General features: G+C 35.8%; 2 protein-coding genes across 2 annotated transcripts; both read right to left on the bottom strand.

Annotated features, from left to right (window-relative positions):
- Positions 1–19: 19 nt before the first annotated feature.
- LOC113731493 (thioredoxin domain-containing protein 9 homolog) lies at positions 20–2900 on the bottom strand. The gene is made up of 4 exons (XM_027256792.2): positions 2777–2900; positions 2384–2659; positions 726–884; positions 20–536 (listed from the first exon to the last, which is right to left on the bottom strand). The coding sequence occupies exons 1-4, from the start codon at positions 2798–2800 to the stop codon at positions 354–356; spliced, it is 642 nt and encodes a 213-aa protein (XP_027112593.1). The 5' UTR covers positions 2801–2900; the 3' UTR covers positions 20–353.
- Positions 2901–7615: 4715 nt separating this feature from the next.
- LOC113731494 (protein DWD HYPERSENSITIVE TO UV-B 1-like) lies at positions 7616–12725 on the bottom strand. Its single transcript, XM_072077430.1, has 7 exons — positions 12669–12725; positions 11666–12325; positions 10299–10727; positions 9827–10021; positions 8737–8793; positions 8059–8121; positions 7616–7968 (listed from the first exon to the last, which is right to left on the bottom strand). The coding sequence occupies exons 1-7, from the start codon at positions 12723–12725 to the stop codon at positions 7882–7884; spliced, it is 1548 nt and encodes a 515-aa protein (XP_071933531.1). The 3' UTR covers positions 7616–7881.
- Positions 12726–18196: the final 5471 nt, after the last annotated feature.

The raw sequence follows: 18196 nt of genomic DNA on the forward strand, positions 1-18196 counted from the left end.
AGAAGGAACATGTTATGCGTTAAACAAAGCTAATTGGAACCAACCCCAAGCTAGCGTTAATATTTGCATGTAAAGTCATGGACATCAAATGCTTAGCATAGATATACAAACAAAAGCCTTTGACGAGATAGTAATATTACTTCCATACTAAGAAAACAATAAAGCTTTTCGCTCTGTATTCACCTTGTGATAAACAATGCGACTAAATTGTGGTACCACCACCACGCAGCAAGAAATTTCTACCACATGATTTGCAATATAACTCGGGCCAATCAATCACAACATGATTGAAGGAAATGCAGCTGTCTCTTCAATTACTCCGAATCCGGTAAGCCTGCATTTGAGCTCTTCATTTACTCTGAATCTGAAGAGTCAGCATTTGAGCTTTGTCGAACACTCCTCTTGGTTTGACCTCTGGATCTTGATGAATTTAAAGAAGATTCACCCTCAAATTTAATTACTTGAGCTTTTGCAAGCCTCTCCTCCAGTTCCTCGGTGCTAAACCCATCCGTCCCACCAAGCTCATCAAACCCAACCTGAATGCATGTGGCAAATCTTGTATCAGAGTTAAAACACAGCAGCAACATTTCAAGTTTCTCCGTGTAATATACCACATGATCATCCACTTTGGCATTTTTTATTAAGGCAAGGGTAGGAATAACAACAATCCTGAGTTCAGAGTTGAAACATGACAGCAATATTTAAGGTTTGTGTGTGGAACATACCACATAATCATCCACTTTGGCATTTTTTATTAAGGCAAGGGTAGGAAGAACAACAATCCTCAGTTTCTCAGCCAAGTATGGGCTTTTCTCAGCATGAATCTTCACAAAACGTGTCTCTATATGCTCCTTTGCCAATATGCTCAAATGCTTGTCCATGACCTGCAATTAATGCTGTACAAATCACTTCTCCTCCAGCTAATTACAGTAGAATCAAAATAATACAGACTTCTGTTGATACTCCTAAAACATAGAGTGCAACATTACCAAATCAATAGACATGTCAATAAGTTCAGCTGAAACTTAGTAGGCAGATTTAGAGATATCCTAGAATACTCCAGAATAATTGAATTTCCACTCCTGACTCGTCACCAAGCCAAAGCTGCAACGCAAGGCTACAGCCTTCAACTTCCCTCCCTTAAACTCAAAGAAAGTGACACAGGGCAAAGAGTGAAGAGGAAAAGAGAAAAGTGCAGGTCTTAGTTGTAAAGTAAAGATTACTACTCCAGTAAAATATGTAAGGTGACAGAAAGAAGTCTGATAAGAATCCAAAGAGGTACTCAATTCCAACTCCCATATAGAAAATGAGTATTGACTTGTGCTTTAACATTTTTTAAAATTCAAAGAAACAAAGATCTTATGATGTAACTTCTTTAGTGATCAGAAATAAATTCATCACATAAATTTGAGAGCAGAGCTTCATATTTGTACAATATGCATGGACTTAATATTTCCCTATGTTAACAGGTGTCTGGATTCAGAATCTTTATTGCTTTTAGAATTCTTTAGTGCATATCATGCAAGCATAAGATTACATAAATACAGTAAATTGCAGGTATTGAGCATTCTGACTTGTGTTGTCTCCTTTCTGAGCTTGTATTTCTCATTCCTACACTCTAGGATATAAACATTTTACTAATCATTTTAAGGATTCCATATAGTGAAAAATACTAAACCTATCACATGAGGTCCATTTTGATCTTCTAAGAAGGTTTCGTAAATTCTGAACTCTAAGTGTATATTTCGAAACCAATTACATTTGAAGAAACAGTACAATTTAAGCTTCTAATTCTCGTTTTTCCTCCTAAACTAATGCATAAAAAATCTGTACGATATAAAAGCAATGGGCATATCAAAAGTTTGACAGCACAATGTAGAAAATCCCTCTTGGATTTCCAAAAACAGTTCTTTCTTCAACAAAATATACCAACCATTAGATGTGCAATTTTGACTTTCTAAGGATGCAATTTTGCAGTTCATCAAATGTCCTAATTTTACAGGGATGCAGCATACTTGATGTAATGCATTATCCTCGTTGTGAAACATACATTGCCATTTAAAGTTCACAACTCTTGATTTTAGGTAAACAGTCTTTCTCCAAAATATATCAACCATTAGATGTGCGATGTTAACTTTCATAGAAGCATTGAATTAAATTCTGAAAATTTTAGTACTAATCACTGGTGAGAATTTACAAAATCAGCAGCTTCCAAAGGACAGTACATGAAGTCATGCACATTCTATTAACCCAAAAAAAAAAAGTCTATGGAAAAACACTAATGCAAACAGACTGTACCGGTGTTATTAAAATGCATATAGACAGACATAAATAATTTATTTGTTTATTTATTTTTGGTCAGACAAAAGGTTAAAAGTGCAACCTTGCAAGGCCAATTGTCGCGATAGAAGTGGCAGACGACGCGTTCGCTGGCCTTGACGATTGAGAAAAATTCCTTCTCATTGGGGATCTCATAATAGTCGCCGTGGCCAAGACCGATCCAATGGCTCCGCTTTTCTGCCATTTTCTTCATCTGTTGCAACCGCCGCTCTCGCAACACCTCCAGATCGTCGGTGTCTAGCCGCTCGAAGGCAGCGATCTCGTCGTCCAGCTTGTCCTCAACTGCCTTCGCCACCGTCAGCACTTGCTTCTCCAGTATCTACTTGAAAACATTGGGGGGGGGGGGGGGGAGAACATGAGGAACAATTTCAAAGTGGATGAATTTTTGCCAGGAATTCAGATCGAAAAATGTAGAATCTGATCGAAAATTGTTTACCTCTTTAACCTGTGGATTCTCCATGGTGAATTGATGGAAATGTAAGAAAGGCAGAAATGAGTTCTCGTGAAGAGATGCTAAAGTGGAATGAATTTGAAGATGAAATGTGTCCTGTAATTTTGTGGGAAGGTTGCGCGATATTTATCGGGCAGGCGCAGCCCAGTTTATACTCATGGACAATTCAACAAATGGGCTATTATATGAACAGGTTCACTGTTTTAAGCCCTGTTTGTTTGGGCAATACTAATAAACTTTGGGCTGTTAAGTTTGACAATTGAAAACTGTATGAGCCCACCACAGTACTTGGCCTTGGGGAAGGCTATTCATGCAGCCTGGTCCGTTTAATCCATCCGTGCAGGAAAATTCTTTTTGCCAAAAGTCAACTTACATGAAGTAGTAGTAATTGATTCTATGCATTCTTGGGTTTAGAGTTGGGTTGGATCTAACTTGTCAGTGGACAGTGGAGATGTTGGCAATGGCTGAGGAAAGCCGTTAAAGAGATGTGCTATATCTACGTGTTTCTTTTCTTTTTTTTTTGAGTGAAACAAACGTGCATAGTAATTTATTAAATAGAACGACTAAATGTACATTCTTCCATTCTAAATTTGCACCTCAATTTGATACTCTAATTATTTGTATCAAAATTATCGAAACTTACTTTGCAAATCACTAATTACCAAAACAACACTCTGCAATATTGATATAAGGGAAAGAAGAAGGAAACTAATTTCTATCAGGTAAACAAAAGAGTGGACTACCTAATATTTGAGGCGCATCCATTTCACCCATTGAAAGAAATATTGCCCTTCTGTCATTTACTTTATATATATCGAACACTAATTTATTGGATTTCTTTGGTGACCTATTTCCTAAAGAAACGAATACTGAGTACATACTATTTAATGCAAAGTTGCGTAGGAAAAAGGAGGATTTGTATGCCTTACGTGTGCGTGTTTATGGTACTTTAATTTACGCTCCTTCTTTTAGTTTCTTTAAAGCATCGGTTACGGGTAACCCAAAAACCGTAGCAGCCAGCCAGTACCATCACAAGTAGAAAATTACCGGTAGTGAAGTTGTAAAATTCTTGTCATTAGAACTAAAGAGGGGGCAGTAGAACTTCAGTAAAATTTTAGACTGAAGAAAAAGAATTATGATCAGTACTGTGATCATGGTTCTCCATATCGGCCGCTGATGCCGGTATGTATCGGTGGAGTCATAACTGAAATGGAAGCAACCCGCGATGCGAACCATGACTGTGACATAAGAAACACAAGAAAGTATGTACTACTACTATCATTGTCTCGAAAGAAAGAAGCCAATCTTCGTGGAATCAAATTTAAGCCAAATTCAAATACTAGAGTAACGTAAGAGGAAGAGGACCCACGTAATGGATCTCTTATTTAGAAATACATCTATCTCGATCACTGGTAACATGAGCAAGAACGATGTGTTGGACATATACTGTGAAAATTACACCTTGAACCTGAACCATGCACCTTTATTTTGTTCCTGAATCTATAGGTCAAGGACACTTGGCCTTCCCCTTGGAGTTCTTCATGTCCCTATAGCAAGGGCACTGGTGCTTGTTTCCATGTGTTCCTGAAGGAACACACTTGCATTTTCCACAGCATATTTTGCAGTACCTCAAGCATCGGTCCCGCACACCAGCCTTAGCGCACCTAGCCTTGCATTCGCGGGTGCAATACACTGCATTATTATGGACGAAATGGTGTTAGACATTCTTTTTTTTTTTTCCTTTTTTTAAGCGAGATTCTACGCTATACTAGTATTCTATAATTATGGTAAAGTTCGAAAGTAAGCAAACATAAAAATGAAAGAGAAGGTCAAGACGTGTTAGCTAGCTCTTACCTGAGACCCCCATTGTTGGTTCAATGAAGGAATTGCTAAGGAGAAGAGCAAAGATTAGCAGGAATGCCACAAAGAGCCTCTTCATTTTCCTTTTTCTGCTGCTTAGTTTGAGTGTTGAAGGTGATGAATCAAGCTTGACAGTATTGAATGTGATCTGTGAAGTACTAAAAGAGCAACCAGTAAGGACATATATAGGAGGCTTTTGGTGGGATGTGAGGTGTTGTTGAAGGTTTGTGATTAAGTACAGATGTGGCAAGTCGCTAACTGGTAAGAGTTTATTTGAGAGTCAGTATCATCTGATGCAACAAGGCATTGTTAATTTAATCTGATAGTTGCATGCAAAGGATGGCAAAGGTTTTACGGGGTAGGTCACTCTGGACAGGGGGACAGGTGTAGTTTGTACAAGCAGTTTCTGCTTTGAAACTGACGAGACTGTGAGTTCCTTCTTGCTGCTACAATAAATTGGCAGCAACGAGTAAATTGCGATATGTTGATGAGGTTGTAGTTGTATTTGGTATTGGCATTGAAATCGTCCATACGTGCCTCCGGGGTTTTTTCTGGGGGAGGGGGAGAAACGAGGGTGGACCGTTGCTAGTTAGATCCAATGTTTCTTGAGATGATGGTAGCCATCAATGAGTATCCAATGTTTAACTTAGGAAGGTCAATCAAATTAAAGGTTGATGTTTAAGTAATACTCCCTCAGTCCCATCATTTCAATCTTTTTTTGGGAACTCAACTTTTTAACCAAATATGTAATCATTGTGTTTGGATAAGTTGGATTCAAGTAATTTTACAATGTTATTCTCAAGTTCAAAATTTGAAAGTATGAGAAATGCATTCGTAGAATTGAAAAAAAAAAAACTACCTTTTCAAATGGCAATGTGGGAAGACTTGTAAACTATTGTATTGATTTTTAAAAAAGTAACTCTTATTTTGGAACATCTAAAAAGTGAAAATATGATATTAACAATAGAATGAAACTGAGTACAAAATAGCACTAAAGTGGTGATGAAAGGCTCTAGAGGCCATTGTGGGATGACAAAACTAGTAAAGTCGAGAAATGATATTAGCACTTCTCAAAAAATCTCAAGACACTCCTTTCTTTTGTTTGCATTACATGAAGTTTAAGAAGTGTTTTGAAGGTTTTTAAGGAGTGCTAATGAGAGTGTTTGGATCGTGAAATTATTCCAAATATTATTTCGCTTGCATCATAAACACATTTCTCAACTCACCTTTTTATATTCCCAATCACCTTTTTATCTCATATACATCACATCACAAAAAGTACTATAGTAATTATTTCAAATAATACTCTATCCAAACTTATTTTCCGTAGAGCCAGGGCATTTCAGCATTTTCGGTCGAGCTTCAGCGTTGCCCATCGCACCCATGTGGTTGGCAACCGGTTGTTACTGCTGACCATGTTAATTATAACTTCCCTTTTTTTTTTTTTGAAGACTCTATTACTTATAACCTTTTTAACATGGCGGCCTGGTACAAGAGGATCAAATTCTAAATTCTCGTCATTCGACTTAAAAAGACCAAAAACGTTGCCTTGCTCACTTGCAGCATTCGATGAACGTAAGTTTTCCCCAGTTAGTAGCGGATCTAATAAGACGAAAATAAAAGATTTGGTGGTCACTGGTGGCCTGTGGTCCATGATCAAAACAAATTTTTATGAAGCGGTTGGTCATTAATGAACCAGGAAGGACACTAGCAAAAGTTAGCATTAGACACCCATACGAACGCAAGGCAATGAGCCATAGTACCTTCTTTTCTTTTCTTTTCTTTTCTTTTTTTTTCCATTTTTTTGGGTTAATTACACTGTACCCGCCTAAACTTGGGGGTGAGTAATACTTCACCCCCTTGTACTTAGGAAATATACACTTTACCCCCCAATGTTAATATCTCGAAGGTTATGAATGGCGTCATCAATTTTCATTCCAAAACTAACCACAACTAATGGAGCACAATTTGTAATAGTATCCCAACAATCACTCTGTTAATTGTTGTTCAATATTTTCTACAAATAAAAGAGCAACTTGAACTCTTGCACATGCTAAACTAAAGAAGCGCATTATTCAGTCAATATACAATTTGATAAACATCCAGGAATCCAAACAAAATACACAAACTAGAAAAGCAACTAGATAGCAAAAGATGCATAAAGTCTCATGCTCATCTCATATTTCATCAAAATGCTCAATAAGAAGGGAAATACTTCGAGAGATAAGATATACAACCATCTTCAATCTCCTTGATGCTTCATTGATTAAAGGCCATCAATTGTAATTTACTAAAGGAATCATGATTTGCACTAGATAGAAGAAGTAGCAATTTTGGAAGAGTTTTAGAAGTTTTTAACTTGTTGCCAATGACATTTAAGATTATTTAGTCTTTTTTATTTTCTTTTTTTAACATTACATGAGGTTTTATTATTTATGCGCCAATATTCCCGCCTAATGGACAAAGTTGTCCACACAAATAATATATATGGGCATTAATGTCAATTCACTAACTTTTTGTATGGAATTCTAAAATTTGATGTCAATAGGGGATAAAGTGTATATATTTTGAGTTTAGAGGAGTAAAGTGTTGCTTACCCCAAAATTTAGGGGAGTAAAGTGTAATTAACCTTTTTTATGATAAAAAGATTTGAATGAATTCGACTCCGATCGCCATCATGAATCAGGGCAGGCCTCCGGAATCATAAATTGCTTATAACGATACTTACAGATCATCTACTAATACAGTTCTCATATCGACAATGAGATTCGAATACATCATATTTTGTGGAAAGGGTCTGGCCTTGCTAACTAAACCAACTTGTGTTGGCAGCGATAGTATCATTATACACAGAAGCGTCTGGTTGACAAGAGTCTCTTTTTGACAGCACCAAGCGCAACCCAACGCAGTACACCCATCATTAAGCACATCCAATTAAGTACACCAGCATCAGTCACTCAGGAATTGGATACATAATACTAGCTGCTGTAGCTTTGTAGTTCCCATCTATCATTCTCGTCCACTCAATTGATATTCAAGTGATGCATGCAGCAGAGAAATGAAACATCATCTCTGTCTCAAAACATACGCCCACAAACACACGTCACGGTATGCACAAGAAGTTGTACACATAAATACTGCACCAAGTTTCTAAGAATGGGGCATCATAATCGAGATCACCCTACAATGTTCTTTGTGCTTTTTACAAGCATACAAAAAGTTGATAGACATCAACCTCCCAAACCATGCAATGGATGAGAAAACCGACTATACAAGTGTACTTTCTCAAAGTAGTCATTGGATGCCAGCAAATTGACCTGCAAGATTAGTTGAAACTGTCAGGCATATCCCTCGGAATTGAATGTGAAACTTGAAACGTTCAGGGAAGATTGAATCCCAAAATTGACCTTAACGATCTCCGAATTTGAGCTTGGACGAACGTAAGCAGCCAAAATGCTCATGTTGAAATCCTGGGAAGCAACAAGAGAATTATCAATAACAAGGAAACTTGTGATCCTGAGACCACAACCGTCATGGTAATTGTAGCTTCACAAACTCATTCTACCACAAATCAAAGTGAAACTCCTTCAGAATTCAAACATATTAATTCCTATCTACATCGGTATCATCATCACAGCTAACCAATTACCTTCTCAATTGTTTACTTAATCAAATCTTACCCCTATCAACAAACAATAATCAATAACTCCTTTAAATGAAAATTAAAACAAGAGGGAGAAAAAAGAAATGAAGAATGATAAAGATAAAAGCTACAGATCTGAATACAAAGAATATAGGCACCAGAGGACTTTAAGGCTTATCAATTCATTGGACAAATAGAGTCATGATCCACAGTTTCTCAAGGTTCTGGCCAATCTACTTTGTTCTGAACAGAGGATACACCGATCAAGTTGAAAATGCTTTTACATTTTGTTTAAAAGCACTGGAAATATTCTCATACAGATGAAACAATGATTGCGATCAATCCTCTAACAGGAGAATGTACAAACAAACAAAAGTCGTAAAGTTTCATAATTGGAACTAGTGAGTAATTTAGAGGAGTATCCAGACAATGTAAAACTCACTCTAAAAGGATCACCCCTTAAAGACTGCACAAACATTGAGGCCCCTGAACCTTTACCCTGCACAATTCAACAAATAGTACAAATCTTGTAAAGTTGAATTCCAGACAAGATAACATATCTTAAGACATAACATATTCCAAAGAACCATTAGACCCATCTAGAAGCATTCTTTCAATTTTCATACATCTCAGACAAGTGTGCCACACTCTCCTTGTCATCATCATGCCTTCACATAAGCCAGTAGGTAATGTTTTTTCAAACCCTTTTTGGTTTATCTCTTTTATTTTCTCCTTTTAGTGGAGAGAAAGGGGAAGCAAAGTGCCACTGTTGAAAAGTTAAACCTCACCTTTGCGATTTAGCCACAAATATATCATTCTAACACCACAGCCACTATGTCCAGTGGAACTTTTATGTGCATCAAACTAAGTATTTGCAATGTCATATGTTAGAATACATTTGCTTCAATGCATATCAAATTCTGAGATAATGTGTGCTCTACCCTTTATAATTTTAAAAACTTTCAGCATCTTCTCTTCTTTTCTGATGAAAGCATCACGTCTCATCTTACAAGGTAACGTATCTTATTACTTTGCCTGTCAGCATTATGTTAAAAGGTAATGTCATATGTTTTTGTTATAGGTTTTGTGTTTCCGTTCACAGCATTGCCACCTAGGAGTGCTTTCAATGTGAAGATTGCATGTTCCGTGAACAAAAAATTCTTTGTCAAAAATATATCCATAAAATTTAAAGCTTTCTAGTGTAAACCAAAACTTATCTTAGTTCAAAACAGAATTGTGCAATGAATGAATCATTCATTTCCATACAAGAATATTTATTAGCTTAAAACATCTGCTAATAAAACACAAATGTGACAATAATTACAAAAGGAGAGCATAATAGTCAACACAGTCCAACCTACCAACAATAGATACAAACATTAACAGCTTTGAGTTATCCATCATTCAAAATACTCCCAGAAAGATATTGTTCCCCTAATTGAATCATCTAAGCATATGCAAGCATACACATTTTACTTATTGTGCCAGTGAATGTATACTCATGAATCCCTATAACAAAAACATTGATTTACCTCCAATGAAATATCCCTAAGCCGCCTCCCTGTTTGAGCACAACAAATTCGGACAACGCTTTCATCACAACTTCCACTAATAACATAATCCCTTCCATTCATATAATAAGAACGAGTGTAGTTCTGAGAGCTTCCTGTTGAAGATATTCTAAAATCTAGATGAAGCCTTCCATCAACAGCCAATAATTGTTTGACCTGCAAAAGAGTCCTTTATTCTCACCTAAATACAATATTTTTACAGAATCCAGAGTCAATAAATTGAAATCATTTCTTTGTCTTGTCTAATCCTTACATTCATGAACCCATTTAATTGGGCTATATTTCAGAATTTCTCCAGAAGCTAGTCAAACTGCTAGTAAGAAATATTTTGCATCTGAGAGCAAAGATCCCAAATTTCAAATTCTAACATGCACACCCCAAACAATGTGGTGCTCACAGTAGAGTACTTATAGTTCACTATGCAAATTATTACCTCGTTGTCAACAGCTGAAACAAGAAGATACTGGTCATCAGGAGAAAAGCAGACCATAACATTTCCACGAGAACTTGAAGTAGAATAGCAAGGCTGGTTTGGTTTCTGTCTTAGATCCCACATCTTAACATCTTGATCAAATGATGACGTGGCAAAGATAGAGGGTGAGTGATTCGAAAACTTAACCACATTAATATGCTCTCTGTGCAAATCAGTTAACATCTGCAAGCGTCTTCCAGTGCTAATATCATACAAAGCAACATGCTTTGAGTATCCACTTGCAAGAAGCAGTTCATCGGCCGAATTGACATGAACAGATGTTAACTGATCAAAGTCATCAAAGGCAACAGAACCAGAACCGACACTTGCTTGAGACATATGATTGATCTCATACAATCTAAGCGAACCATTATCAGAACCAGCGATGAGCTGAAATTGGGCAAACAAAACAGAGGAAAGGAGAGAAAACAAATCAGGACGGACATATTATTGAAGGAACAACGAGGCTAGAAAGCCAATTCTTTTGATGAATAGGGTCTTCCTTGTAAAAGATAATCACATACAAAAAGTATAATAATAGGTGCATTTTATTCTTCCCTATGTTCTTCCATTTATCTAAGTGATGGTACTACCAATGCTCCATAAACAGTCTCAGAAAGTTTGCACAATACTGAAGATGCAGAGATCTACGGAGTCATGAAATTCTCTATTCAGTGCTATCATTATACATGATAATATATGAAATTTCAAAACTGCAAATGGTTTCCCGTGATTTTTTCAATTCGCGAAATGCAGGGGTTGAGGCTAAAAGTAGTTTTTAAATTAACAGAGAATAGCAATTCATTGGTAGCTCCATGAATTCACATGCTGACATTATTTGGGAAGTCATAGCTGATCAAGATGCTAACATGTGAAAACCACCTTCATTTTCTCTTCCTGATTTTATTGAATTTTCATTTCTAAACCACGTTTTGGCTGTCTTAGTGGTCCTTATGACATGCTGATTTAGAACCTTTCAGTTGAGTATGGGGGAGACCTGCTTCTCAGTTGTTAATGATTGAACTATGCAAAACAAAAAATGTCATTAACTAATCGGAAAATACTGACATATAGCATCCAAGAAGTACATGAAGGGCTTGATACATAAAACAACTGCAAATATCACTTCTGATGAAAATAGGAGACCATTCACAAAAAGATTGGCTTACGAAACATATCATCTTAGCAAAATTAGCAAATAACTCTAGCAAATGCAAAGGGATTGTTGATTCTATCTAGATTCAAATGCATCTGAAAATTATAGTTTTCATAAAGATACTTTTTACACTACCATATTAGTTGCTAGGCCAAAATAACAAATCACATACCTTTGATGGATACTTTTTAAGCCAACATAATCCCAGGACACTGTTCATTATTCCAAGTGATGGGATGTAACTAACAATATTCCCACTCTCATGGTTGACAACAACTACCTCACCATCCAAGGTCCCAAAAACCATAAGGCTTGAATCAGAGGGATGATACTCAAACTGCCTTGGACGGAAACTTCTTCTTTCATCTCTTAATGGGTTACCCAACCAAGATAGTGGGTGCAAGGCAGGCCATGCAGAAGAACCCATTTTGGCAGCAGATAATGATCTAGAATAGTAGGACGGTGAGTTACATGATGAATAAGATAGCTTTTCTCTTGAAGACCCAGCTTGTGTATGGGTTGCTCTTATTTCGCGCTTATACAGAATACGCACAACACTCTCTTTATTCTGTCTTTTATATGGCTGGTACTCGAAGTGTTCTGAAAAGACTGCTTTGGCTCTCTCCCGGTCAATCTTTTCAATTGGCAAGTTATCAAGATTTTTCAGATTCTGCAAGGAAGCTATCATATACTCTCGGTAATATTTCTCATAGCATATTGGTGAGGAATGACAAGAATTAAACTTCCTTGAAGCACTACATGGCATATGCTTTGAGTTAGAAGAACTTGGCAAGGGCACTTCATCTTGAACGTCCCATAATCCAAGAGAATTCTGCAATGTCATAGAGTAAGCCATTAATATGCATAAAAAAGCATCTCTGATTCTTAGCTAATTTTATTCTTGAGAATAGCTTTATTTTTGCCATTTAGGGGTTAGTACATCCTCAAGAAAGGAGCCATATTGCCATCACATTGCAACAAATGGTCCCTCCTTGATAGACCTACAGCTGTCGCCAGAAATTTTCGAAATAGATTAATATCAAATCAACAACATACTCATTCGGTTATTTAGTCCATCCCTCCTGAAGAAAGAAGGGGACAGGGGAAGGTTGGGAAGGAAGACAAATCAACAACGCATAGAGCCACTGAATATTAGCATTTATCGCATAGAAAACCTGATTTTGCAGATCAAACAATTCACCCCAACCAGGAGCATGAGGAGATCTGCACATGTCGTGCCTGAGTAGGTAAAAGTAAAACAGCGGGCACTCATTTCCTTTATCCCCTGCTACATTTCTTTTCTCTTTTCCTTTGTGGGGCTTCCAGTTTTTTGTTCAAATGAGTGGAGGTGTACCTTGCATATTGTCCCTGGCCTGTAATTAGTATAGTAACTTTGGATGCTATCATTTAGCAATACAGGCTTTCCTTAAATTAGTCGAATTATTGGACAGATGAGTAGACGACTTTAACCGCAACAAAATATATGGTTGCAAGTGAAAAAAGACATATAACGCCGAAAATACTCTTGATTTTTTTTTATTTTTTTTTTTGCGTAATGATACATATAGTGCAACGTAACCTACTCCTACGAAGAGAACCTACTCTAGGGAGTAGCCCAACTGAACCAAAAGAACCTGAAGAAAATTGAACCACCATGAGATCAGACGGATGTACCACGCACCCGTATGAATTTAGAACAATTCTCATGTAGAGTCACATTGATTTAAGTATGAAAAAATGCTCTTGATTTAAGTATGAAAAAATGCTCTTGATTTAAGAAAGAGTTGATTTTTTTTGTTTGCAAATTAATTTGTAAAATAGATGTTTGGATTGCATCTTTTTAAAAAGTTTTCAAAGAGAAATAACTTGTAATACTTTTTTGAGATATCGTACGCTACAGTTGAAGCAAAAAAAGGTGGCTGAAAACATGCGTTCAGATAATATTCTGGGGGAAAAAAAAAAGTGCACCATCAAAATTGCAATCGGCAAATTAACCGGACATTTTACAAGCATGCATGCATTTTGAACCGCATGCATTAGATGATTTTGTCATTTAATCTTCATTCATTTGCAGCTAATTTGACAATTGAACCGAGGTCAGACGAATCAAATATAAATATATAATGGTTACTCTCTCAAAGAGAAAGTAACAACATTCAACTCGACGAAACCTTAAGAGCGTAAAAGTGCAATTAATTAACCCCCTAGTGATGGTGATAAATTGATAATAATAATGGACTGCAGGCAACCTTGGATCCGAAGCAAACCAAAGTATATATGTTCTCGTGATTGTGTCGACCTTTTTCCCCCCAATAAAAATAAGCATAACAGTGACGTCCCACCTTTTTTTTTTTTTTTTTGTCAAAAAAAAAATATCCGTAATTATGATGTCCCACGTAAAACATTATACCAATCAATCATTTGGGTGCGTGCAAACAATAGATGGTGGTGAAGAATTTCTTTCCATTCCTAACGTAAGAATATGATAATGATTCCGAAGTTTAATAAGTCAAGTCTAGCGTTATGAGACTTGGGAGTAAAAATAAATTGATGCCGTCTCTTCTCTTCTTTTGATAACAACAATTAGACTAAACGCTTCTTTTACAGCAAATTAATTTGACTGGCAATTCACATGTCCGAGGAGCTTGTTTTAGTGTAGGAGTAATTACGTAAAAGACAAGAGCAGTAGGGGCGCTTTTACGAACTGTTTTTGGTACTTGGGAAGAAAAAAAAAAAAGATTGAGGTGAATTATTGATACTGATTCATTGAGGTGATATACATGTTCAAAAATTGGGGGCAGATATTATTATTGTATCCTCCAAGTCGTACCTTCGGACCAAGAGATTTGTGGGCAACGTTCCAAATCGAAACAAACAAACATAAGAATAAAGGGTTGTGGACAGCAACAAAAGAACCGACGGTGGAACATGCATTTCATTCATGCAAATGGTTGTGGTATACAGCCCACGATCACATTGAGCTCTTCAACAATAGTCCACAAAAAAAAAAGGGATATATAAAAAGGTACTTAATTAGGTATGTATGCTAGACTTTTGTTCATACATGAAATGAAAGTGATTAATTAGTTTGAGAGCTGCGCTTAAAACAAGGGTGCCTAGCTATCCTCATTTTCTAATCTTATCTCATCAATTTTGAAAGTGTGTTTTGCTGCAAAATAGTACTACGTAATAAAAGAATGATAATTAGTAAAAAAATGCTGTGGTGGATCGTATAAAAAGAAATTGGTTCCATAAAGTGGGAAAGGTGGTCAATTATATCAGGTTTCAGTCCGTCTGGAATGATATAAATGGAGTCCTATCAAACAAAAGTATAAAGTTAAACGCGTTCTTTGGGCCCTTAAACATGGGAGCTTTTGTCTTCTAATATTACCAGTGCTGCATTAATTAAATTATTACGAAATCAAATCAAAGTGATCAGCGTTATTATTGGCACCTCCTGGGACACGAAGTATGCCCCCGGCTCAGAACCAAAAAAGCATATTTTAAAGCATTCATAAAAGAATCTACACAGTCAATTCCATTCCGCCAGAATACAAACTTCTTTACAGCTAAATGACAAGGCAAATCCCAAAACACAGGGAGAAGATTCATGAAATGAAACTTTGCAAGAATGGTATGCATGAATGATGGTCATGAATATCCTCTGTTTAAATAGCTTCTTAGATTGTTAACTCAATATGTTTGCTTGCTCAATAATTCTTAACGAGGTTGTTTTTCAATGATAAAATGAGTGTCACGATCTATGTACTTTATTTTCTCCTCATTCCTTCTTTGCGGTTGAAATGTTCAAAGAAAGGGTTGTACAACATGTTACTGCCTTGTTTGGATTGTCGTTTTCCGTCGGAAAATTACGTCGTTTTCCGTGATCATATTTTCCTATTACCTTTTTTCCTCACATACATCAAATCGCTACAGTAATTTTTCCATGAAAAATCATGGAAAATGCAATCCAAACACAATAAATTTTTCTCAGCGGTATTTACGAGACACTCGTTATTTTTAAATTATATATACTTTATCATATGAATGTATATATTCATATTTTATTGCACCCTTATAATTAAAAATTTTTTTCAAATTAACTTCATTTTTGTAAAAATTGACACCTGAGACCTCTAACATGTATTAGCTTTCATTTTCATTTCCTTATGGTTATTACTTTTACTTTTTTTTAAAAATTCAATATTTCCCTTTTTCTCCAAGAGAATATAGCTAAACTGATACAAACAGATTTTGTGTCAAAAGGGGATTCAGTTGTTATTCCAGAGAAATGTTAGGTGATTTATGTCGCACTAGATTTGATTCTATTTTAGTTACCCCAAAACAGAACATTATGAATTGATTTATGATTTTCCATGTTCGGGGGATGGAAAAGTCTGCGACTGATAGATCTTTTGAATATTAATGATGAATTCATGAGTTAGATCTCCATTTCTTACTTTTAGATGCCAAACCAACCGATCAATTTTTTATTTTTTGGAGGGAACCGATCAAATGTTCAAGTATCTTCAACGGAAAAGCGGCTACTTAAGTTTACATTAGCTGTATTAGAAATCAGTTTATCCAATCAAGGAACACCAGATTTGTTGTATTAAAAGTCTCCCAAAAGGGAGAAATATAAGGTGTGTTTGGATTGCCATTTTTCAAAAAAAAAAATATTACGTTTTCCGTGAACATATTTTGCAATCACCTTTTTACTTCACATATATTAAATCGTTACAATAATTTTTCTATAAAAAAAAAAAAACCAGAAAAATACAATCCAAACAAAGCGGTGAATCTTTCTTAGTGGAATGGGAGTTCAATTTTGTCATCGGAGCCATTTCAACCCCTAAGCCAATTTTCTCTATTTTACATACACTTGTCATTCGGGTCATTTTCAACCGCTACTTCGTTTCAATGGTTGTTTATAGGGACTTTTACCCAAAAGTTACAGAGCCAATTTGAATTGCATTTTATGGAAAGTACTTTAGAAGAAAATACTGTAGCACTTATCCGAATATATGATATATATGAGGTAAAAATATGATTAAAAAATATATTGAAGAAATATTTATAAAAAATGTAAAAATTATTCTTCAAAAAATAACAATCTATAGTACATTTTTTAATTGATACGTATGACTATAAAAAGGTGATTGAAAGGTAACTTTTAAAAGATTTTCAAAAACATATTCATGGACAACCCATTGTTATCCAAAATAGACTTATGATATTGTTCATTTTGGATTGGTCTGTTTTTCAAAAATAAGTTTTTCAAATGCAATGCTACGGTAATACATAAATAAAAATAACTCAAAAAACATCTCATCCATACAATATATCAAAAATAACTCACAAATATAAAAAAAAAAATTAAAATTCTACAACATTTTCTACCTATCACCACCCCTCCCTCATCCCCACCCACCACCGTCACCACCCCACCTCCCTCTTCCTGCTTCCCTCATTTTCTCCTCCATCCCCCTCCTCTTCTCCTCCACCCCCAGAAGGTAGCAACCTTTTGGTCGTGATCTGGCCGCGACCAAATCAAAGGGGGAGGGGAGGGTCGAGGATTGGCAGGGAAAGGGAGGGAGGAGGAGAAGAGGGAGGGGGTGGTGTTGGTGGTGGTTGTGGTTGTGGATGGTAGTTTAATTTTTAAAAAGTATTGAAAAGGTATTTTAATTTTAAAAGGTATCCCAAAATATATGTCAAAAATTCCTTCAAAAAATCATTTGTAGTAAAAATTTTTCATGTACACTGCTTCAGTAACATATTTTAAAAACACTTCTAAAAATAACTAATCCAAATGGACTGTAGCACACAGTTCAATAAATGTATAGTTGAAATACAAAAATGATTAATATGTGCTTTTCTGTGTAATGACATATCCCAGCAAACTTTGATGGTATGGTGGTTCGTACCCTGTGGATCGAGCTACATCAAATACACGAACTACCTACAAGAGTTACTTGGGCTAGGTCAATTTTAGTCAATGAGGTTCATGTTAAGATTTCGCCGCCGTGACTTCTGCATACATGAACCACCCAGTCTTGAGTTTTTACCGTGATGGTTTTCGGGTTCATCCCAGCCCATTAGCAACAGACAATGATTTATCCATACAAAGAAATAATTATTATAGCACCTTTTAAAATATTATCTGTCTTTTTCTTAGAAGAATTTCAAACTTGTATGGGCAGCAGATTATTTGAAACATTACTTGAACTAATTATTATAACAAATTTTAAAATATTACTTATACTAATCAGTTTAACACTTTTTTATAATGTAATATATATAAAATAAAATAAAAAGACAAAAGGATTATAAAAAATTGCAATTATGAAGTTAATAAAATAATATTTAAAAAAATTTAGCTATCCAAAGCTAATATTAATTTGCTGAACAATATAATGATTATATATATATTATCATTTTTGTATCTTACTACTATTTTTGGATTTCACATATATAAAAAAACTTCCAGATTATCTTCCGTCCGAGAGCACTCGCTAAGCATTGCTATTACTAGTAATAACAAAGAAAAGGAGAGAGAGAGAGAGAGGGCGATAACCAAAAAGCAAGTGGGGACCCACAAAGGCTGATAGACCTGAGAATTCAAGCACCCATCTGATGCGCGTTGCATCACCGCTCCCTGATTCTCTTTCACACACACTTCTCACTTTCTACTTAGTGTAGTCTA

Source organism: Coffea arabica, chromosome 2e (genome assembly GCF_036785885.1).
Source record: "Coffea arabica cultivar ET-39 chromosome 2e, Coffea Arabica ET-39 HiFi, whole genome shotgun sequence".
Taxonomy (NCBI): domain Eukaryota; kingdom Viridiplantae; phylum Streptophyta; class Magnoliopsida; order Gentianales; family Rubiaceae; genus Coffea; species Coffea arabica.